Below are 23,543 nucleotides of genomic sequence, written 5' to 3' on the forward strand. Positions count from 1 at the left end.
GCTGCATGAACGAGGAGCCCACTCCCAGGGCCCAGGGAGCTGATGGGGCAAAGGTTTGGGGCCCTTTCTGGTGCTGAATAGCCAGGGTCCAGAGCTAGACCCCTAGCAGACTCCACTAGTGGGGGCATTAAAGTGAAAGATGAGGAGCAGTCCAGGGGAGACAGTGACTGTCCGCCATCTGCCAGGGGCCGGTCCCCTCGCTCAGGTTCACCAGATGCAGCGGTCACACCCCAGCCTTGTGTCCGCTCCAGTGAGCGTGAAGGCCTAGGAGCCAGGGCGTGGGGCAGAGCAGGTTGGGGAGGCCCCTCAGCACTTGTGTGGGCTGGATGTGCTGCCCCCAGGAGTTAATCGAACGTCTCAATCAGGAGCAAAAGAATTTCAGATCAAGGAAGTGCCGGTTTCAGGATGAAACTCCTGCTGTGAAACCCCAGCCCTTGGCTGGCACACGGACACTTCCAAGAGCCAGGCTCCTCCCATCCCGACCCGGATCTGCAGAGTGGCCCTGCCTGAGCTGCCTGAGACCTGGAGAGCTGTGGGGCTGGGTGAGCAGCTCCCAGAGGGAGGGGACGGCAACAGGTCCATAATGCATAAAAAGAATTAGGCACCTCAGGCTGGGGTTGGCACCACTGCGATGCACAAAACTCCTGTGACACTCTGCAGGCGCCTAACCCCCCTCGGCACCTGTGTCTGTGCAGGTATCGCTGGTTGCCGATGTTTCTCCTCTGGAGCCAGCGTCTGTCTCCCATTGGAGCCCGAGAGCAAGTGCCAAGCCAGGGGAAGAGCGTTCGTGCGGCTGGCCCTGATGTAGCAGGGAGGGGGTGGGCGAGGGGCACAGGCCTGGGGATGACTGTGTAGCCTGATGGTTAGAGCACTCACCCAGGAGGGGGGATCCAGTGCCCCTGCTCCAGTCTCCTGCCTTGGCCCCGCAGGAAAGAGGGGAGGATGGGCTAGCCAGTGCCTCAGGACAGTGGCGTGAGGACCCAGGAGTGGGCTGCGGGATGTGGCCCATTGGCCGAGGGTGGGCAGCGCACCCCGAGCACGGCGAAGAGGCCTGAGCATGGGCTGGGTGCAGGGGATCTGGCCACTCCCCCAGGAGCGTGGCACTGCTGCCTACCTGGCCTGGCGCTGTCCCCTGCGGGGCGGGGGAGGGGGACCGTGGCTCTGCATCTTGGCAGCAGCGTCTGCTGTGTGAAAATATTTGCTAAGAAAGTGCAGCTCCGCCCTGAAGAAACCACGAGCGGGGCGAGCCGCTGGCCTTTGAGCAGCCAGGTTAATGTTTGCAGTGCCGGTGACGCGCGCTCTGCCGGGGGATGAGCGTGCGAGCCAGAGCCGCAAAGTGTCCGAGCTCTGGGCAGGGCACCGCTTGCCCCACCAGCCTGGCTGCCGGCTGCCCCGGCCCGGCGTTGCCACCCTGCGCGGCAGCTGAGCCGGGCCAGGAAGGCTGCGTGTGTCCAGGCGTGACAGGTGCCGGGAGAACTTGCTGACTTGGGGGAGCGGGAGCTGAGCGGTTCCCTGGGCAGCTAAGCATTTGGGCATGGCTGGCTGGACGGGGCTGGCCCCTCTCCTGGCCTTTCTCCTGCTCCTGTGTCCGTTCTCCTCTCCCGCCTGCCCTGCCGCCTGCAGATGCTCCCTCGGGGAGGTGGACTGCAGTTACCAAGCCTTGCGCTCTGTGCCTGAAAACCTGCCCGCCGACGCCAGTGCCGTGCGGCTGGCCTTCAACCACATTGCCGTCCTCAAGGCCCACGCCTTCCCCATGCAGCAGGTGCTGCAGAACCTCAGCCTCCACAGCAACGTCCTGGTGAGCATCCACAGACGGGCCTTCGCAGGGCTCGGGGCGCTGCGGGAGCTGGACCTGAGCAACAACTACCTCACTGTGCTCACGGCCGAGACCTTCCTGCCTCTCCCGTGGCTAGCGACTCTCAACCTGGGGAGCAACAAGCTTGGCCAGCTGCCCCCCGCGGTGCTGAGAGCCATGCCCTGTCTGCAGGAGCTGTTTCTGCACAGCAATGCCCTGCAGTCCCTGCACGCCGACGTCTTTCCGAACCTGCCTGCCGTGCGCTGCCTAACGCTGAAGGGCAACCCGTGGGAGTGCACCTGTGAGATCCAGCCCCTCTTCCTCTGGATCATGGACAATCCGGACAAAATCCAAGGTAAGGACGGCTGGGCGAAGCTCCTCTTGGGGGAGGGGGGGCAGAGCAGAGCACGAGCCGAAGGCCGGGCAGGAATCTTTCCGTGAAACCTTTGCTTCATTGGGAAATCCGGATCTGTGGAAGCCTCCGCTTCACATTGAGCCCTCGTGATTCCGACAGAAGGATCTCAGGACCAGGGCGGCGTTTCTGGCACCGAAGCAGGCCTAGACCCCCCCCCAGCAGCCCAGTGGTCAGGACATCCCTTATCTCGGGGGCTCAACGGCTGGGCTCTCTCTCAAGCTCTCCTGCTGAACTTGTTCCACTTTGTAGAAACAGTTCAATGGTCATCGGGCCGGCGAGAGCATGCGCTATGGACTCTGCCTGGGGGTCCGAGCGCTCAGCGGGGAGGTGACTGTGTCAGGCAGAACCCAGCCCCTGGGCTAAGCTGGGGTCTCTCTGGCCGTGTCAGGTCTGATTTCCCTTCCGCTGCAGAGTGCTCGTTTTCCAGCCAGCCCCCCTCGCTGCCGGGACGAAGGGAGCCTGCAGTGAGTCTCCTGCATCGATGGCAGGGCCATCGCCAGCAGATTTATTCCATCCTCTTGGCCAGAGGCAGGGGCCCGAGGCGGGTTGGGATTGTGGCTGCCTGGTTCCACCCCAGTGCTGGTCACGCACCGGCTCCTTGGGCTGGGAGATGGCGACGGCTCCTCTCTGAAAGAAGCCCCTGGAGAAGAGAGGGCTGTCCCTGCAGGCCCCGACTCCCGCCAGTTTGGGCCGGCAGCACCCAGCGAGCCGGGTCCAAGCCAGGCGTGAGGGCATGAACCCCGCTGCGCTGCTGTGGCACCAGCCCGTTGGCCCACTGGTGTCGCTGGTATAGGCTGGGCGAGGCCGCGGGGAGTCAGGCCAGCTGCTGCAGAGCCCGGGTAAAAGGGGACCCAGGAGCGCGGGGCGGGGGAAGGGAGCTCCACACAGGCAGGGCCCTCTGGCCTCTGTTCTCGGCCAGGCCCCCCTGCCATGGGCTTAGAGGGGCTTAGAGGGGCTTCCAGGGTGCAGGACCAACCCCGCCGCTATCCCCTCAGCTCAGGAACAGTAGTTTGGGGATTGTGAGGGGGCCGGGAGCAGGGTCAGTGCCAGGGAGGCTGTGGCTGTGGGGGTCACCAGACCTATCCCGCCAGAGCTGCCCTGTGCTCCAGCCCTTCCTGCCCCGGGCCCTGCGCTCTGCCCTGGCCGTCTCCTAGCCTGCAGCGGCTCCCTTTGCCCTGCGCAGCCCCTTTGCAGGATCGCCGGGTCCAGATGCAGCCCTTGGCCGGGCTTCTCCATGCAGGCAGCCGGGCGCCCCTGCCTGAGCTCTCCGGCCGGGCATGACTGGGGTAACGTGCTGGGGCAGCCGGCACACTCGCAGCATGGGTGGGAAGCCAGCAGCTCCTGCCGGCTCCTCCTCTGAGCACACAGCTCCTCTGCCCTGTCCTGCGGGTGCGCGGCACTGCCTCTGCAGGTGGGAAACCCCCCCGGCTGGTGGCAATGTAGGAGCAGGGGGTGCACCTCTGCCTCCACAGCCCCCTCCCAGCTGACAGGCAGCACCGTGACCTCAGCCTGGGGAGGGGGACGACACCAGGCCCTGGCCCCGCAGCTCTGCAGGCATCGTAAACCCAGCCCCTGCTTCCTCAGCCTTCGAGACCAGTCAGCCTCCCCCCGGATCAGCCCCCTGACTTCCCTCCTCGTGCGTGTCACCACAGGCAGCGAGCGACTCACTCCCGGTGAGGCGGGAGTCCTTGGTTTGCGCCCTGGCTGGGCGGGATGTTGGGCTGACAGGATTAACCAAGGCCCCCGCTGCACCGTGGGGAGACTGAGGCACTGAGAGGGAGAGAAGGGGACTGGCTCCTGGCCACTTACCGGGCCTGCTCCTCCCGAGTGCTGCCATCCTGTCCCGTCCCAGGGCTGCTGTCATGGCCCACAGCCTGCCCCTGTGCTTCCCGCATGGCCCCGTCCCACCCCAGCACCAGACACCCAGCCGGCCTGCACTTCTTTCCTGCTGGCCTGCTCTGAGCACCTCCCCGCCGGCCCCAGCCCCGCCCTGCCAGCCCCCCATTCCTTCCCCAGTGTCACTGGGCAGCCCTGTAGCCTTCTCCCCAGGCTCAGGCAGGAGTCCAAAGCACCTCCCCTGGTGCTGCTGCCAGGCTGGGAACCAGGACCCGGCCTGACCGTTGGCTCTGTCTTTCTCTGGCAGAGGAGAATTTGATCCAGTGCAGATTCCCAGAGCATCTCAACCAGTATCCCCTCACGGTCATTAGCAACGAGTCCTTCAGCCACTGCCAGGACAACCTGCTGCTCCCCCGGGACTACGCCTTCTTCCTGCTCGTCGGCCCAGCCTCCTGCCTGGCCAGCATCATCGTCTGCCTCCTGCTCGGCTCCCTGGCCGTGGCCTATGATCGCCTCTTGAAAAAACTTGAAAAAGACTGTTAGCGCGGAGCCCCGACGGAGGGGGACGTGCTGCGGCAGCACCAGCGTTGGGCGGCCCAGTGATGCTCCACTCGCCCTGGGCTGGCACGAGGTACTGTCTGCGTCCTAAAGGCGCGCGCATCGCTGCGGGAACTGGGGAGATAATCGTGTTACCTCGGGCCGTGGCTCTGTTCCCCCGCTGCGGGGCCTTTCCTCCTCCCCCATGGGACCGGGAGCCCCACTGACATTCCCTGGCACTGCAGCGACGAACCAAGGGGGAAATCCCAAAAGTTCCAGGACTTACCTGCCCGTCTTTCTGCCCTGGCTGGTGAGTGCAGGCTCCAGCAAAGACACCTACCCCTGAGCCCACCGACTCTCTCCAAGCGCCTGCCAGCGAGGGTGCCCAGTGTTAGGACATGGAGTGAGACCCCCATCATGTTCCAAACCGGCCCCTAAGCTGCAGCAGATAGGAGCTGCTCCCACCCTGGCCTGGGTTCACACCAGCACCTCGGTGGGAAAAGATCCCCCTCTCTGCTTGCTAACTTGCCTCAAAGGCAGCTTTGTTCTGGCTGATGCAGCTGCAGGAATGACCCTCCATTGCAATGTTAGCTGGCGGGTGTAACGTTCCCCCACCCTGCCCAACACAGTGCCCCGCTATGAGCATTACCCAGCCCAGTGCCTGCACACGTTGACAGGGCTAGCACGGTTGGGATCTGTGCTAGGAAACTTGGTGCCTGCTGCCGCAGCGTAGAACTGAGCACGGCCTTTCGGTTTGCAACTTCGCAGCATTTGCAATGCCTCCTTGTTGCACTGGTGGGTGGGTAGCTTCCTCAGCAGCAGGGGAGTGTTCGGCATGTGAATGCTGTTGCTACATTGACACTTGTATTGTCATGGGAATGGGAGAAATAGGAGCCATTTCTCTGGCCCCTCCTATGCGTAGACCAGAGCACGGACATATCAAACACCGGCAATGGAGGCAGATGTTCGGGAGGGGAGGATCATTAGTAGAGAGCTGGAGCTGGGCAAATATTGCACAACGCTCGGCAACTACCTACGTGAACGTCTAGATTAGTCAGCTCTGGCCATGTTCAGATCCTGGCTGCATTCACGCCCCACAGCTGTTCCAGCAGACACATCCAGGGACCGGAGAGCTCGCAGGAACAGTGACTTTCTGGTGAATGTTGGAGATTATTTGTGGAAGGGGAATTTTGAACTTGTCTCTGTGTGTGTGTGCCCTGGAAACCAGAGTTTGGGACAGGTTCAACAAGCAGGGACCCGAAATATTCCATGAGAGCTCTGCGTCCAATCCCTGCTACCTGTCAGAGCTCAGACTGACCAGCGAGCGCGCGGCCTTGTGTGATTTCAAACACCCAGCCAGTCTGAGAGAGCTGCACTGCACTCTGGGAACTGCCTTCTGGCCACGGACAGAACAAAGGACGCGTCACCAGCTTCGTTACTCATGGCTCCAGCTCTTTCCACCAGGCCTATGCCCCCAGAGCCGACGCTAAGCCCGGAGTCAGGGGTTACCCCCCCTCCAGTGGGGAATGACACTAGCCAGGTTCTCATATCTGAGAGCCCGTTTTCCTTTTCCTCGCCCCGCCCCGCAGGATATTCCCAGTACAACATGGAGCGTTAAGGGGCAGCCTGTTCTCTTCCCACAGTACCATTTATGCAGTGCTGGGAACATACAAAGCGATCTTAGGTGCTGAGTAGCAGTGCTGTTTCCTCTGCCAGCCTGCGCTCCCCACCCACTATCCCCCTGCCTTCCCCACCATCCCCTTATGGCCCTAGCACCTCCATCTCCTCTGGCCTCCAGCCCTGCTGTCCTGTCCTTGCTCACGGCACCGGGTACAGGCTGGGGACCCAGTGCTACTGCACCCACTCAGCACATCCTGGTCTCAGCCTACCCCATATGGCCCTGGCCTGTCGGCACTTTGGCCCCTCTCTGCATAGAGGCAGGTAGAGCTGGTAGGTGCGTGAGCCCTGCCTGGCATCCTCCTGGTGCTTTGGGCGGTTTCCAGCTGCCACGCCTTCCCTCTGATCAGCCATCCCGTCAGTTACATAACCTCTGACACACCCCCAGCCTGTTGGCTCCTCTGTGTCCTGCACTGGGGGGCCAGTTGCTCCTGATGATCTGGGGGTCTCTTTTCAGTGCAGGGTGCTGATTGTGAGGATGCAGGGGTCTGTGTTTAATCCATCCTGACACACCGTGGCTTCCCCTCCAGCCAGGGGCAGGGACGAGGAAGGGGTGAGCCCATTGCTGTGAATGCCTGCAGTTGATCCTTTCTAATTGTTACATGGTCGGGGTTTGTTTTATGGGGCCATATGGTCTCAGTCTCACGCTGCCTTTGTTATTATTATTTCTTCCATCTCAGTAGCAGTAGTCGAGGGGTTATTTTGCCTCTGCATTTGGCCCTGGTGCGACCGGTGCTGGGATCCTGTGTCCAGTTCTGCGCTCACAATTCAGGAAGGATGTTGATAAATTGGAGAGGGTGCAGAGAAGAGCCTCAGGAATGATGAAAGGATCAGAAAACCTGCCTTGTCATGCTGGAATCAGAGCTCATTCCAGTCTGACCAACACAGGGAAGGTGAAGGGGCGACTTGACCCCAGTCTAAGTATCTACAAATATTTAATACTGGGTGCTCCAAACTAGCAAAGAAAGGTCTAATATGAGCCAAAGGAGGAGAAGTTGCAGCTAGACCGACCCAGCATGGGAAAAGGCGCACACTTGACAGTGAAGGTAATGAGCCGTTGGACCAAGCAAGCGTCCTGCTGGATTATCCATCACTGGCAATTTTAAAATCAAGATTGGATTTTTTTTTTTTTAAATATCCGCTCTAGGTCAAAGGGCATATCTGGGGAATTTCTCTGGCTGTGCTATGGCGGGGATCAGACTAGATCATCACAGCGGTCCCTGCCGGCCTTGGAGTCTATGAACCTGCCCCCATCCACCCTAACAATGGTTTATTGACACACAGGCAGACCCCACCACTCCCATCCATTCCTTTGTTGCCTCCAAGCCTGACCATTGTAACAGGCTGTCCCTGGGGCTGCCCAGACTCTCTGCCTGGAAGCTCTGGCTGCAGTCTGCATGCTGCTGGAGCAGACTGATCAGAACCCAGCAAACGGGCGCTGTATACTACTCCAGTTACCTACCCAGTCCAGAGTCCAATTCCAGAGCCTGCTTCTCCTCCACAAAACCCTGAATGGGTTGGCGTCTGGCTACCTCAGGGTGCTGGCCTTGCAGTCTCGGACATCGCTGCAATGGATCAGGTACTGATTTTTCTCAGTAAGGGTCTGAACCAGCTTCCACTGGAGAGCAAGCTGAAGCCGAGTCTTGTGTCCACCGGAACATAACAGAAGCCTCCTTTTTCCATGGACAACTCTGCAGCCTGATTTTAGGAGGCAGGTGCTGAAAGGAGGGTGCCACCCGTGTGTAGCTACCTCCATTATATGATAGCATCAGCAAAGAGCGCTTAGACACTACAGCAAAGGGTGTGTGAAATGCACAACTACTAGTGCAGCGGTTCCCAGCCTTTTCGAGGGGGCGGGCCCCTTTTCAACCTCCAAACATTTTGCAGCCCACCACCCGCTACTAGTTTTATTTGAAATCGTGCATGTCCTTGGTGAGGATGTTGTTATTTTTCTTTTCCGCGGACCCCCTGTAATAGCCTCGCGGACCACCAAAGGTCCGCGGACCACAGGTTGGGAACCGCTGTAACAATGAATAAAAGGCGAGACCTGTGTCTATATCCCAGTGCGTCTGTGACTTCGATCATGCCGTAAATACAGTTCACCAGAGCAGCGTAGTACGTGCAGCCCCGGCTCCCTTTCCTCTGAGAACAGATTTCTCTATCTCCTTTTAGACACATTGAAGTAGCAGGAGCCAGATTCTGCCCCCGGAGCAGATCCCAGTGTGCAGCCAAGGCAGGAGCTGACCCAAAGGGGCTGCTCTTCCGCTGGTGGCAGTCGGCACAGCTCTGCTGGTCAGCGAGTCCTGGAGGCAGGGCCCTGCACTGATTTACACCAGCTGACCATCTGCCCCTCTGGGTTGAAGATCCATCAGATACCCTCGGACTCTGCAAACCTGGTGCAATGGTGAGATATTTCCCCCTCCCCACCCCACACACACACTGCCCCAGTGCCCATATATACAAGCCAAGCCAAGACTTTGCCGTCAGACCAAGCCCCCCAGTCGGCTGAGAACCCGCATGCTGTGATGGGGGGTAGGGAAGGCAGCAGGCCAAGGTGGCTGGTTTCTCTGCTGGATCTTTCTGTGACGGCTGTTTAGGGTAGGTTCATTCCAGGAGATCTCACCCCAGATGCGAGCAGCAGCCGTGGGGCCTGGAGAGCTGTGTGTCTATCCAGCAATCATGCTCGTTTTCAGGCATGTAACAGGTTGCCTATTATGCTAATGAACAAAAAGTTATCATGACCTGGCTTCTAGCATGACTGTGAGCTTGGCTGTCAGTCACCTAGGAACTGGCTGGGGCTGCGGCTGACTAATAGGATTCCCAGAAGCCTGGAAGGTAACAGGCCTGGGATGGAGCTATATTTAGCTGTGTTTTCAGAGTGGGTCTAGCGCAGCCAGGTTTCAGGACACGCACTCCAGCAGCTCTTGTGTGGGCATGGATACTGAGCATGTCTCCACCTGCTGTCTGGCCCAGGCCCAGAGCAGCTCCTTTAGCAATCTGGCTCAGGATCCCGGGCCTGTTTGCCCACGTCCACACACGCTCAGGGTGCTCTCCTGGCGCTGGTGCCCACTGCTGCCTCCGCCACTTGTTTCTCTGCTCCCTCCCTTGTCTTTCGTCGGATGATTTGCAAACTATTTGGCAGCGACGCCAGGTGAGTCTCAGATTTGGTGGCGGCCGCTGGGCTTGGAGGGTGGGTCTCAATTTAAAATGGTTACAAAAAGGAGGAGGAGGGGGGGGCACTAGAATAATCCTCTTCCAGAGCCGGTTTGGGACTTTCCCCAGCTCTTGCAAAAACGGTGTTTGAAGTGACATCACATCAGAGCATATGGCGCGTGGCCCAAATCCTCAGATGGTGTAAACTGGCCTCACCTCAGTGAAATCAATGGTGCCCCTGCAGTTAACAAAGCTACGCTGATTTCTACCAGCTGAGGATCGGGGCCACTGATGCTGGAGATACTGTACAGTCCCAATTCTATCTGCAATAGCCACCAGCCCGGGGAGTTCAAGTACCCACCTGCCAGAGGGGGAGGCAGCTGCTGGGATAAGAGTCCATGCCGTAGGCTGGCCGGGCACGACAGGCGACCCCCACCAGGGGCTTCTGTGTTTCATTGTCAAACTGCAGCCAGGTTTTATTTTTAAAAATGTATCTACATTCTCATGCAAGAGATTAAATATATCAACAGCACACACACACACGCGCACACACACACACACTGTACATGGGGTAGGGCCCGTCTGCTGTGCAGTTGCTTGGGAATAGAGCAGATACCGCAAGGGGGGTTTAAAGGCCACGCTTACTGGCCTCCTGAATTCCCCGCTGCCTGCACAAAAGGATTGCCAGGAGCCGGCGGGGCCTGTGCGCGCGTGGGAGCATATATGGGAGGGATGCGCTGGGCAGAGCAGGGGCGAGAAAATTCGGAATAGGCAAGTGTTCCTCCAAGCTCCACCCCGTCTGAGTCTCGTCCGGTGAATGGGCCGTGATGCCTGGGTCGCCCCCCCGGCTGTGCCACGGCCAGGCTCTGTTCCGTTGAGCTGCCAGTCACGCCAGGCGGCATGCGAGCCCTTGGGGCGTTTCCCGAGGCGGGGCAGCCGTGCTGGTGTGCTGTCGGTGACCGCACGGTTCAGGGTCGCAGGTGGGGGGCGCAGGGACGGTGTGTAAGCCAGCGGGCGCCGTGTCTCACGGTGCTCATGCCAGGGACATGCGGCACACAGCAGCCCTTGTCAGTGGTGCCGGGAGTCCATTCTGGGACGCTAGAAGGAACGTCAGTCTAGCCCCTGTGAGGGGAATGGGCGGAAAGCCTTCGTCGGCCCGCGGCCAGCCTTTCGCTAGGAAACACGTTGCTGTGGTACGGAGGCGCGGGGGCAGGAGGAGGATGGCAAAGACAAGGGCTGGACAAAACTCTCCAGAGCAGGCGTCTCGCCGGCACGTCACCTCCTGCCGGTTACTGCCTTGCCTTGTTACTGAAAATGGCACTGCTGGGCCTCGGTCTGCAGAGGTGCTCGGTCTGGCCTGGCCCTTCCTTCCAAACGTCTTGTGTGCAGAAGGCATGAGGCGGGAGCGCCAACTGTATAGACAGGACCTCCCCACACAGCCAGCAGGGCTTCTCTGAACCACCTGAGTCACGGCAGGGGGGAGTGATGCCAGCCGTGCAGGAGAAGGAGGCAGGGCGGTGCTAGCAAATGGCCAAGCAGAAAGAGATGACTAATGTGGGAGCAGGGAGGGGGCGGGTATCGTGCAGACCGGAGGGGTGGATCAAGGGGGAACTGTATCATCACCTGGACATGGAAGGAGCTGGAGAAAAGGCTCTTCCCAGCTGGAGCCAGCGGGAACATGTATCAGCAACAGCCTCTGTGACTGCCCCTGTCCCTGCCAGGCCAGCACTGGAACAGAGGCAGACCTGCGCCCAGCACCTGAGCTTTAGGCAAGAACCCGGCAGCTCCAGGGAGAGTTCCTAGAACTCCTGGGGCACGTGACGTCTCTGGCGTAGGTACGATACTCCATCCATGCGCTTAGAAACCAGCAGGGTCTCAACAAATCCTCCTCCTCCCCCTGCAAAGGACACCAGGTTTGTAATCGTCCACTCCTTCCTTCCCGGCGCCTCCTGCTGCTGCTCCATGGGAAGGATCGGTACCATTTCCCGTCCAGAGTCATCTGCTCTAGCCTTAATTCCAGCTCAGCTTCAGCCCTCGGCCATCTTGATTAAAAAACAGCACAGCTTGGGAGTGATCGTCTCTGCCCAGTGCAGCTCCAGACTGGCTCAGTGTGCAATCTGGGGCATGAGTGCCAGCAGGCCTAGGAAGGGAGGGAGATATACAATGAAGTCACTGCCTATGGATGGAGGATGTGTCCCTCTCGACTCACCCATAAGGACCCATCAGGGTCCCTTTGAAAGGAAGTCCTGGGCTGTGCTTTCCTAGACTCCTGGCTAGGGACCGACGGCTGCTGGCGGAGGCTGTCACACCACAGTGCTGACTGAGGGGTCGGAGAGGTTGAGTTGCCCGGTGATGTCAGTGGGATGATACTGCTGCAAAAGACAAATACACAGACAAGGAGAGTGAGACGTTAGGCAGTCCTGGCTGGCTCAGCTCATTCCAACAGGTGTCCCTGCAGGGTATCACTCAGGGATCAGGCAACGGCAGGGAAACCGCTGCTGTCTTAGAGTCAGTTACAAATGCAATCACAACTTCTCCAGAGGTCACGGCAGACAGCTGCCAGGCGTCCCTACGGCTTGGCTCTGACAAGCGTACGCAGGGCACAGCACGGAATATGGCAGCTTATGTCTCGCTCTCTGAGCGATTCTGTCTCAGCGCCCGGGAGGATCTAGGAGCCCAGGAAACCCTGTGAATTAATTTGAGCCAAGCCCTTGGGTGCGTATCGCCTGGCTGCCTAATTGCACTTTCAGTTCAGGGCCCTTAGCTTCCTTGTTCCAGTGAGTCTGCTTTTGGCTTCCCCGTCACGTGCGGGACGAAATGTGCACCTTGATTTACTGGGGAGAAGCTGCAAAGACAGTTGTCGGTGTGGGAATGCCAATGCAGGGCATGTGCTAAAAGATGTGGCCTGGCATTTGGCCTCTGCTTTCCCTACAGCTGAAGTTTGGCAAAGGCTCATTTGGCAATGCCATCCCCTGGCGCACGACTCGCTGGAGATCCCTGGGGGGCAGACTCTGTTCTGAACCGTTAGTAACCCAAATTCCTCCCTCCCCAAGGAAAGGCTTCGAAAAACAGGCTGACTTTCTTTCTGCTGCTAAGCTCTCCGCCTCAGCAGCATAACCCCAAGCTCTGGGCCTTCCCAGCCCACCACCGTGAGCTCAACGTCACCCAGGGATTCCCAGAAAGAAAATTAGGGCGTCTGTGGATGGCCTGTCAGTCCCCTCGCCTTGGTAGAGTGGGAGAATAACGCCGCCCTGCACAGCCGGGGCCTGAGCCAGCGCCACGGGAGCTCATGGAATGAGATTCCCAAGGGCGATGAATGAGGCGCCTACAGAGGAACTTCCAAATTCCCTCCATTCGGGTCTTCATTGCTATATATAGAAAAGCAATTCTCCGATACAATTGTCTCCCGCCCTCTGCTAGCCACTTCCTTCTGCCCCTGCTGGAACCCTGCTTCCTGGTCACGGAAACCCAGCGCAGGGTTTTTATACTGGACGTGCAGGACAAACGCCTGCAGTGCCCTGGTCACCCCTCTGGCCAGCTGCAGCATCAGCTGCGTCCCATTCTACCTGTGTGAGGAACATGGGCTCTCAGGAGTTGTCCAGGGCATGCTGGGATGTCAGGGGGTGTCCGTAAGGCTTGGTTGCCCAATGTTTCAGTGGATTACGCGGCTGTCGGGGGGTCTACAGCGAGTGTGTCAGCACAGGTGGCATTTATCTGTGCCCTGTGCTGTGTTTTTCATGAGTGTTTCCATCTCATTCTGTATCTACTGGTATTTTGCCATTTCCTGCTGTTTCTATGGGGATTATTTGCGTCTCAGATGTCGATGGGCGTTATGGCATCTCAAATGCCCTCTAAGACCTGTAGCATTGTGAGCTGAATCTGCGTGGATTGTGTGTGCCTCCGGCTGTCGATATGGGAAGCTTGCTCATGTCTTTGGGGACTCCGGGCTCTGTCACTGGCTGTTATGGGCCTCACAAGCAATGTCTATAATGGAGGAACTAGGCCTGGCTCCAGAGTTAATCCTACAGTGAGTTTTACACTTTAAGCAATACAGTCTCTCTGTTCTCTATGAAAAATACACTGTCTTGTGGGAACAGTTACAGCAATTACTCTTTGAATACTAAATGCATGTTCTGGAAATGAGAAGTAACGCCATTAATAAGTTTAGGAGGTAAAATTAACATTAAAAAGGGGCCTTCAAGGAACGTAATCAGACCATTTTTTTCCCAAATGCTCACACCACAGCCAGTGTCTATTCCCACAAAAACCAGCTGCGAGGTTAAGCCTGAGGACATCTGGTGCAAGGGTAGCTTTTAGAAGAATTTGTTTAGGTCTAGTGGTATTTTCCCATTATTTTTCATAACTGGAAGTTTCTCCTTTAGCAGGGGACGAAGCGCCGTGTCCTACGTCAGAGAAACTCCCTGTGAGCTTCGCTCGTTCAAAACGGCTGCAATTTCCTACAATTCTCAATGGGACTTACCAGGTTGCCCTTAGCAAAGATGTCCCCCGACTCCATTCATCCGTACGCCCCTTCTCTGCCGTTTGACAGCACGGCTCTGAAAGCAAATTGGCTGTGTTTCTACTGCGGGAGGCGCCGGCCATCTTTGAGAAGGGCCTCAAACCCATGGAGAATAAGAGCTGAAGCCATTTTGAAAGAGGGAACTTGTAGGGAGGAAGGCTGGGAGAAGAGGAATAGCAACGGGTGTGTGTGTGTGTGTGCGTGCGTGCGTGCGTGCGTGCGTGCGTGTGTGTGTGTGTGTGTAATGCACTGCACTGCCAGCTCCAAAAGTTTTAATATCTGGAGACTGCTGCCCAAAATCATGAGATCATCTATAACCCTATGGCTTTGGTGAGTCTTTGGCTGTTTGAACTCCCTCTCTCCCACCTCGTCCCCCTCCAGTGTGTGTGTCCCAGCCGGCCGGAGCGGAGGGCTTGTCCCCGAAGACAGGCCCTCTCCCAGCTGAGGTCACAGCACACAGATTTGTGTAAAATGCCGGCTGAAGGTGTGACGCGTCCCGCTTCTTCCCAGCCCATCTATTCCCCTTCACTAATTCTCTGTGTTGTTCCCCCTAGCCCAGCAATTGCTCCCACACCTCAAACCCACACCAGTTCTGCCTACTCAGCTCCATAGCTGCCCCTCAGCGCGTATGCTCCAGGGGCTCTCTACTCCCCTCCCCCCGGCTCGGGGGACAGCGGTCGGATGTCCCTCTTCTCCCCCTTCCCAGGCCTGGCGGTGCCGGGATGGAAAGTGGAGGTAGGGCGCACACTGCCCCTTTGCTCACAGGAATGCAGGAGGGACAGAGCCACCCTGAGCTGCTCCCGCCTCCCTCGTCACCTCTTATGAAAAAAGCATTTGCTGCTCCTCCACGCCCCACCAGTGCCCCTCTGGCTCCAGGGGGAGAGGGAAGGGTGATCCTGGCCCATCACCTCCAGAAGCTCAGACTAGCTGCTTTTCCCCAGGAGGTGGACAAGTGGGGAAAGCATCCATAGAATCATAGGGCTGGAAGGGACCTCAAGAGGTCATCTAGTCCAGTCCCCTGCACTCATGGCAGGACCGAGCATTATCTAGACCATCCCTGGCAGGTGTCTGTCCAACCTGCTCTTAAAAATCTCCCATGACAGAGATTCCACAACCTCCCTGGGCCATTTATTCCGATGCTTAACTACCCTGACAGCTAGGAAGTTCTTCCTAATGTCCAACCTAAACCGCCTTGCTGCAATTTAAGCCCATTGCTTCTTGTCCTGGCCTCAGGGGGTAACAAGAACAATTTTTCACCCTCCTCCTTGTAACAACCTTTTATGGACTTGAAAACTGTTCTCACGTTCCACTTCAGTCTTCTCTTCTCCAGACTAAACAAACCCAGTTTTTTCAGTCTCCCCTCACAGGTCGTGGTTTCTAGCCCTTTCATCATTTTTTTGCTCTTCTCTGGACTTTCTCCAATTTGACCACATCTTTCCTTCAGCGTGGTGCCCAGAACTGGACACAGCTCTCCAGCTGGGGCCTAATCAGCACCGAGTAGTGGAAGAATCACTTCTCGTGTCTCGCTTACAAGACTCCTGCTGATACAGCCCAGAAGGAGGTTTGCTTTTTTGCAGCAGTGTTACACCATTGACTCACATTTACCTTGTCCGCTATGACCCCCAGCTCCTTTTCTGCAGCGCTCCTTCCTAGGCAGGCATCTCCCATTTCGCGTCTGTGCAGCTGATTGTTCCTTCCTAAGTGCAGCACTTTGCATTTGACCTCATTGAATTTCATCCTATTGACTTCAGACCATTCCTCCAGTTTGTCCAGCTCCTTTTGAATGTTAATGCTGTCCTCCAAAGCACTTGCAACTCTCCTAGCCTGGTATCGTCCGCAAACTTTGTAAGTGTGCTCTCTATGCCATCATCTAACCCACTGATGGAGATATTGAACCAGACCCAGAACTGAGCCCTGCGGACCCCACTCGATATGTCAGGCGTGGGCAAACTACGGCCCACGGGCCACGTACGGCCCGTCTGAGCTTTTAATCAGGCCCTCCAGCTCAACTGGTGGTGGCGGCATGGCGACGGCTGCTCCCCCTCCCAGCCTCCGTTCCCCCCTGCCCTTCTCCCACCACGTGGGTCCAGCGGTGCCCTGACTGGAACTGCTCCCGGCCCCAAGCAGCGCCACGTGGCGACCGCTCCACCTGCGCAGCCTCGTCCCTTCTCCTCGATATGGCCTGCCATAGAATGTCTATATGCAGATGTGGTCCTTGGGCCAAAATGTTTGCCCATCCCTGCGATACGCCCCTCTGCCTTGACAGTGAACCACTGATAACTACTCTTTCCAGCCAACCAGAGGGGTTCTTGCCCTTGGGAAGAGCTGAAAATTATGTGAGGGCTGGAGCTTCTCCACTTATTGTCTGGGACTGGCTCCAGCAGAGCTTAAAATTATGTTGCTCCAAGAGTTGGTAATAGTATGTGTGTGCGTGTATGTGTGCGTGTGTGCACGTGTGTGTGTGCGCGTGTGTCCACACACATGCAAGGGAACGTGTGGGGTACAGGCGGGAGAGGGAATGGGGGGTGCCTGCACACCAGAGAATGTGGTGGCAGGAAAAGGAGGAAAACTGGGGTGCATGCTCTGGCTGATTTGCATTGCACCGGCAGCGCAAAGCAGTCGTAGACACATTTTATCTGGCCAGCACATTCCGGCTGCTCCAGCCTGGCATAAAGCAGCCAGTGTATTGGCGAATTTGGCCATCAACTTTGAAATGCAAGACCATGATTTCAGATTGAAACTCTGCAGCTGGCAATCATTCGAGTTACACATGCGACGCTGGTTTGTTTTCGTGGTTCGTGTTCAGATACGACATTTTAAAAACCAAGGCAATGTCCAGATAAAAACGGTGTTAAGCTGGAGCTAATGTTGAGAGTACCCAGCAGTATTTAGGATAACATACAATATGGGGTGTTGTAATTATCCCCAAACCAAGCACTGTAAAAGCCAAGAAATTCAGAGGCAACATTAACTGTAAAAGAAACTCAGACGTGTTACGGTATGGAAATGAAGTTAAGGTGCCCAAACAACCTTCGGTCTGGCCTTGGGGTGACGACATGTGGCAAAAAAATAGACAACCATCTAACATAACAATCTAAGATTAGTTTAATCTAATCTGGGCTCACGTGCAAAGCTCTGGTTGGGAACGACCCTCACTTCCATGGACCACAGCAGCAGGACAGAAGGCGGATGGGGGACAGAGGTACCCAGGTCTCAGCCAAGGCACCTGCTGCTTCGGAGAGCAGCCCCATAACCCTCTGAGCTGGCAGAACTGCCCCCCACGCCCACTAACCAGCACAGCAGGGAGGCCTTAGCCATTCCTTTATCCTTGGGCCAGTGGGGCACACGACCCCTGGGAACTAACCCAGGGCTGGTGTGCCCCTTCCTGGGCCAGCCTGTGCGAGGGCCGCAGGTCGTGCTCCGTGGGGCAGAGTGTGGGGGGCGTGAGGCCACCAGTGCGCTGGCCAGGAGCACGAAAGGTGGCCTGGAGGCTGAGATCCTTCCCGCTGCTGCTCTGTGGGGTGCCGGTGCTCTGCTGTGGGGCTGGGAGCATGGGGGCGGCACTGGAAAGCAGTGAAGTGCTGTTCTAGGGGGTAACCAGGCAGGGTCCCGGCTTGTCCGGGTGTAGGTGGGGGTCCGCTATGACAGGCCCCAGGCAGCCCTGCCATGCCCACTGACTCCCTCTCCCCACAGAGCAGAGCACTTACACCAGCTGGCCGGCCTCTGACCCAGCCCCCATGCTCTGTCCAGGGCACCCAGATCCCCGTTATGCTACTCCAGTCCAAAACACTATCCCCTCTCCCAGGCCCGGGGTGCTCCACCCCGTGTAGGGCACTGGCCCTAGCCCGGCTCTGGGGCAGGCGGGCTAGCGGTTAAGTGTGGCGTGTGGATGCCGGGGGGCGGGCAGGGGTCACTAGGGCAGGCCGCGAGTGGGGAGCTTTCCTGCCTGGAGAGGGCGGCAGGGCAGCCCCGGTAATGCTAGCGCTGTGGATCTGTCCCGTCTGCTGAGCCCTTCCTCAAGGTGCCGGGGGGCTCCCCCTATGTTCTCTGAGCCAGCTGGCATGTGCTGTGTACGCTGAGATGATGGCTTGGCTGCTGAGGACTTGGTTGCAGGGCAGCTCACCATTGATCCAGCCTGTGCTCTATATCTCTTGGGATCCATCCTCTGCTTTAGCATAAAATGGAGTCACCCCCATTTTGCATACAGAGCCATGGCCCAGAGAGATTACATGTCCCATCATGCATTGGGAACAAGATGGAACATCACATGCTGGTTCCTGAAGGTTCCTCTAGCCGCTGTAGGCTGCACCTCTGCGTCACAGATTACGTGAATTGCACAACGTGGCGGGCTGCGTTTTGCCACCCCGGTTTCATGAAGGGCTCTCCATTCCCAGCCATGCATCGTCTAACAGCCTCCATGTGAACCTGCCCTGAGCAAATCTGCAAAGGGCAGAACTGTGCCGATCAGGGCAGGCCGTGATTTCAGCCGTCTGTTCATTGCGGTGCCTGGCCCAAAACGGAGCTCCCATATCCGACTGCTACAACAGATTAGCCAAACTGCAGAGAGGGGCGCACCACAAAAGGCCCCATGCAAAGGGCGCAGATGGGGCTCTGCCTTTTAGTTCAACAGCTGCAGCAAGCCAACCCGATTGAGTTGTGTCTGAAATGCTAACGGGAGAGGACACACTATTTCCATTGGACACTGGTTGGGCTTCAGAGGCAGCAATTTACAGATTTCCTCTAATTTCAGGTGAGCAGTCATACTCCAAGCAGAGAAATACACGATTTGAATCAGGCTGGGCTTTTAAAAAACTCCTCTCTCAACCACCAGTGTCTCTTCCAGAGCTGAATCAGTGCGGCCCATAACCAGAGACAGCTGCTATTTGTGCACGTAGCACTAAGTCCTGCGTGCTTTCAATCACAAACAAAAACCACATGTATAGAATGTGACACGCATGGCTCTCGGTGAGGTGAGACAGTGCCTGAATTAAATCGGGGGGTGATCATTTTAGGCATACAATGACAAACAGTTATAGGAACACTCAGGAACAGGAAAAAAAAAAAAGTCATTGGTTTCCAAAGGTCAGCACCCGTACGGTGAGCAAAGAACAGAGTAAACTCAAAACTCATCCAGTCAAAACAAAACAAAAAACTCGGTAGCATCTCCAAACTCATCACAGGACTACAGACCAGCTCCTGCCTGCTTTCCAGGAGTCCCCGAGCCCCTGGAGGTACATGGGATGACTGACTCACTGACTCACTGACTGACTGACTCACTGACTGACGACGAAGATGAGGCTATGCATGTACACTGGCAGCTTCAGGATGGGTGTGTGGTAGTCGATGGGATGGCAGAAAAGAGAGAGAGAGAGAAAGAGAGAGGGCAGAATTGTTCTTCTTCCTCTTACCGTATCTTTGGAGGACCTACGTCTCTTGAAGCTGGAGGCCAGGGTGGAGGTGATGGACCTAAAAGTGGCTTTCTTTTTAGGGTCAGGTTCTGCTCTACCACTTTTTCTATCCTAAAATGAATATGTATAAGTGATTAGATCTCTAGTGTGTTGTTTGAATCTCTAAATCTAGTTGAAAACTGCCCCATGTTATGTCCTTCATTTAGGTAAGACGGCTACTGGAGATGTTCTGCTGGTGTCACTCCCAAATCCTCCATGAGGGCCCATCATGGCCCTAACTTGACTCAGGAATTACAAAAGGGCTGACATACTGCTATGGCTAGATGGAATGGCCTAGGATCTGGAGAAATGCAAACCCCTTTGGGAACGTGACCCTGTTCTCTTCTGTGTCCGTTTAAAGGTCTGTACGGCTAGCCTCAATTCCCGTGGGAGCCAATTAAAATTCAGTGTCTAAATGACATTTTGTTCCTAACAGACATGTCTGCATGACTCCTGCCCCTTGCTTCCACAACTAGTCTAGCTATACCGAGAGGTGAGATGCTGCACCTACCACTAAAAAAAAATGCTCTGGGCCTTTTCTGAAGCTGAATCCTAGCGCCACAAGAGAGAGAGAGGACTGCATTGAAAGAGAAGTCATTGTATGAATATTCTGTAAAAAATGTATTCAAAAATTTAAATGATGCATTTGAGCAAAGCTTAACGTTTTCCAAAGGAAATAAAAAAAAAAAGAAAAGAAAAAAAGGAAAAGAAAGGAAAGAAGCGAAGCGTTAGCGCTATGACATCATCAGGGGTTGGAATGAACTCAAAGAAAAACAGAACTCAAAAATGTAGCCATGGGTGTTAGCTAGTCGGACCTGGTCAGCGCAGGCTGGGAGCACCAGCTGCCGGGGGCACAGGGAGCGTTTAGCCGTGGGGACCAGCCCGTTACCATGACGGCAGGCGCTGCAGAACAATTCCACCCCAATTGCTTTCGTGCCAATGAGTGACCGTTTCAGATGGGGCTGGAGTAACCAGGTCTGGCTCTACCACCGCTCGGGGGTAACCAAAATGTATCCCGCTGGTGCGTAGTGCATGCGCGGGGGATACATTTCCTCCTCCTTTTCAGTACTCTCTTTTGCGGACATGCAGAAACGGAAAAGAAAGCCAGATGGATGGAATGAAATGTCTTTTTCTTCCATGGCATCTCAGGAAATAGCCATGGCAAAACTGTGATCCCAAAAACCATTATTTTTGTTTGTTTGTTTTAACAAATAAATCTTTCCACTTGCCTACCTTCTAGTAATGTACCAGATACTAGTGGTCTGACGTTTCCTCCTGTGGAAAAGTCTTACATTGTCAAACTGATCTTTATCATGAGACTCTGTTTATACCCACAGGGTGACATGCTTAGCTCACAGTCCCACAGATTCTGCCCAATGACCCAGTGCAGTATTTTCTAGAAGGTTGGCAAGTGAAAAATGGCAGTGTGACTATAGTGCTCTGTCCCAGCAGACTTAACCACGTCAGTGCTGCTGCTTTTTGGAAGCAAAGAGAAGCAGAAATGGCTTTTGCAATACTGTATTAGTGAACTGAATCCAAAGAGCGGTCAGTTAGTCTAATAAAGTATATAGCAGCCGGTCCTCGTTCTTAACCCTTTGCTGCTCTCAGGGAGGTCATTTACACCTGAGCAGCCCTTTCCCATAGTCAATGCTGCTATCACATGGCCATTTCATTTCACTTGGATACAGCAACACCACTTTAAAGGTTCCTCCCAATCATTGTTTCTCTCTCTTTCATTCACTCTGTCTTTGAATGGTGGTTTCCTTTGGTCAGATAAAGGATCTGTTCCGCTTTGAACGCTGGGTTGCTTCCCCAAACAAGAGAAACAACCCAGACAATCCAGAGAGACGTTCCTAAACTGGGGCCATGGACATAGCCAGGGGCAATCCCATAGCAGCTGGGAAAGGGAGCAAGGTTAGCCAGGGCAGCTGGACCTGGCTCACTACGATAAGGCGTCAGGCAAGACAGATTCCCTCCAGCCCCTGCCTCACTTGAGGGGCAAGGAGAAACGATCCCTTTGTAGACAAGAGACTAGATAGCAAGCGATGGCCCTCTGCAATGAGCCAAGGGAAACCTTTGCGCTCACAGTAACTGGCATTCCTAGCACCCAGCATGAATCGTGGGCATCAAGAGATGCCCGTGTCTCCAAGTCTGTGGAATCCAATTGACAAGAGCACACACCACCTCTTTTTGGAATCGGTCCCAGTTATGAAGGTTGCAACTGCACTTACGCGGGGGGTTGCTTTGGCTTGGTGTCATTAATGGGCCCGCGAGCATCTCCCCCACACAGACAGCAGCGGTAGGACGGGGTGGACCGCAGACCAATGCTGCGACCATCTGCTGTCAAGCGCAGTCAGATCATGGTACAGCAATGCAGTGGCGTTTTAAAGGAGCTGTGCTGGCACGGTTTGCTCAGATAGAATGAGACCCAGCTCTTGCACATAGTCTCCAGCCGAGCAAGGTGCCAGCCCACCCCTGGGAGCGCAGTTGAGAAGGAAGCAATTTTTGCCAGGTGTCCTGGTCAGATTTGTGCACAACTCACCTCCTGGGAGAGATTGCATCAGACAGTGTGTTAGTGCCAAGGGGAATTCCCAGTGAGAAGGCAGGGGATGTCTGGCTTGGTCACTAGCAGCACAGAACCCCCATAGTTAGTGGGGACCCCGGGTAAGGGAGGGAGGGGCCCCTATGCTAGCCCGGAGCTCTGTATTCACGGATTAGGTGAAGTAATGGAAAACGCACCTGTTGGAGATTTGCTCTAAAAACGGTTTGTCCTACCTGCAGGTTTTTCCGCCACACATTAACGGCCGCAAACGCCAGCTGCATCTGCTTCCTCCGCGCGTCCTTATGCCTTTTGTAAGCTATTTCTATGAATATTAAAAATATCCCAGCAACAATACCTCCAGCCACCAGCATAAATACACCTGAAATAAGCAGGAAAGTTAGACAGAGGACCATGGAAGCGGCATCATGACACTTCATTTCCCTTGTAGAATTACAATAACCCTTTACACTTCAATAGTGTCTTGCAGCCCTGGCCCCGGCCCCCTGGCATGGCCCAGGGTGGAGCACATCAGAGGGTGAATGTTGCAGAGCTTTTCCATGAGGTTTACTTTGTGTTTTGAACTGTCGTTGCTTCAGCTATGTGGACACCCTTTTTGCACTCACTTTCTGGAAATACGTGAGCAGCGACTTTAGCAGCAGGAATGTTCATGGAAAGAAGGAATTTGAAGGGAATAACTGCAGAATATTAATGGAAAGCTAATTCAGAGTTTGGATTATTGTTACTGGTTGGATTATTGTAGCACCTAGGGGCTGCAATCAGGAATAAGGGCCCCATTGTGCTAGGTGCTGTACAGACAACTAGCAGAGACACCACCCACCCCAGAGATTCACAGGGATACACCCTGGAAGCCTGGTTCTTGGCGTTTATGCTTAGATAGTCAGGGGACAGACACAGACCAGGTGAGCTGTGTCCAATCAGAGGGAGGGAGCATATGAGAAGTGAGGCTGCACATGGCGCCCCTTGCCCATGGTGACCCCTTTGGTGGCCAAAACTGGGCTGGGAACAGGGGAAATAAATCCTAGAGGGATTGAACATTGACCAGCACTGTGTACAGTCAGCCCAGCTCGGACCCCCAACACCCCCAAAAAGCTCTGGGGAAGGAGCCACTGATGCAGACTGCCCCAGCGATTTGCGATTTGCAAACCGGAAACAAGGCAAAACTAAGGGAAGAAATGATTCCTTACCCATGATACACCCCCCACCCCCGTCTCTGGTAAGTATCATGCTCCCCCTTTTCCAGAGGGAGAAACCGAGGATGGTGAAGCGACTTGTCCAAAGTCACACAGTGAGTCTGGTCTGGAAGCCAGGGGCCCTGCACGCAGACTCCTGCTCTCGCCTCTCGCCTCGTTATGTTCTGCTTGTTTCTCCTTCCCTGGTCCCCTGGAGGCTCTAGCTGGGAGCGATGCTGGTCTCTGCCTTGGGAACTGACTGACTTTGCGGGAGGAGAGACATGCTCCGATAGGGTGGCATTTAAAGTCGCAGGAATGTTAATGGGCAGATCAGAGGCACCAGTGGCCTTTCAGAGCCATGTGTCATACCCCACTGGGAACAGGGACATTGCTCAACTCAGCAAACCCCCAGACTATTGGAAAGCGCAGCCC

General features: G+C 55.8%; 2 protein-coding genes across 8 annotated transcripts in view; one reads left to right on the forward strand and one right to left on the reverse strand.

Moving 5' to 3' along the window:
• The first annotated feature begins 1,532 nt into the window (after positions 1–1,532).
• LRRC26 (leucine rich repeat containing 26) lies at positions 1,533–4,813 on the forward strand. Its single transcript, XM_067561428.1, has 2 exons — positions 1,533–2,150; positions 4,354–4,813. The coding sequence occupies exons 1-2, from the start codon at positions 1,535–1,537 to the stop codon at positions 4,587–4,589; spliced, it is 852 nt and encodes a 283-aa protein (XP_067417529.1). The 5' UTR covers positions 1,533–1,534; the 3' UTR covers positions 4,590–4,813.
• A 5,050-nt stretch (positions 4,814–9,863) lies between these two features.
• Positions 9,864–23,543, reverse strand: part of GRIN1 (glutamate ionotropic receptor NMDA type subunit 1) — a 58,611-nt gene continuing 44,931 nt past the window's right edge. For 2 of the 7 annotated variants that reach the window (XM_067561488.1, XM_067561487.1), the window contains 3 exons: positions 22,155–22,300; positions 19,341–19,451; positions 9,864–11,785 (listed from right to left, as the gene is read on the reverse strand). In XM_067561488.1, coding sequence (XP_067417589.1) covers positions 11,717–11,785; positions 19,341–19,451; positions 22,155–22,300 — 326 coding nt within the window. In that variant the 3' untranslated portion in view covers positions 9,864–11,716. Of the gene's footprint in view, positions 11,786–19,340; positions 19,452–19,890; positions 19,957–20,612; positions 20,655–22,154; positions 22,301–23,543 lie in introns of all 7 variants that reach the window. The other 5 variants (XM_067561493.1, XM_067561491.1, XM_067561486.1 and 2 more) reach the window with 4 other exon arrangements.

This window comes from Emydura macquarii, unplaced genomic scaffold (genome assembly GCF_026122565.2).
Source record: "Emydura macquarii macquarii isolate MOO-44397 ecotype Brisbane River unplaced genomic scaffold, CSIRO-AGI_Emac_v2 contig_2417, whole genome shotgun sequence".
Classification (NCBI taxonomy): domain Eukaryota; kingdom Metazoa; phylum Chordata; order Testudines; family Chelidae; genus Emydura; species Emydura macquarii.

Bases quoted from the DNA above. Each gene is read 5' to 3' on its own strand.
- LRRC26 (XM_067561428.1), top strand. From the start codon at position 1,535: ATGGCTGGCTGGACGGGGCTGGCCCCTCTCCTGGCCTTTCTCCTGCTC. The intron at 2,151-4,353 runs GTAAGGACGGCT...TTTCTCTGGCAG, and splicing joins CAATCCGGACAAAATCCAAG to AGGAGAATTTGATCCAGTGC.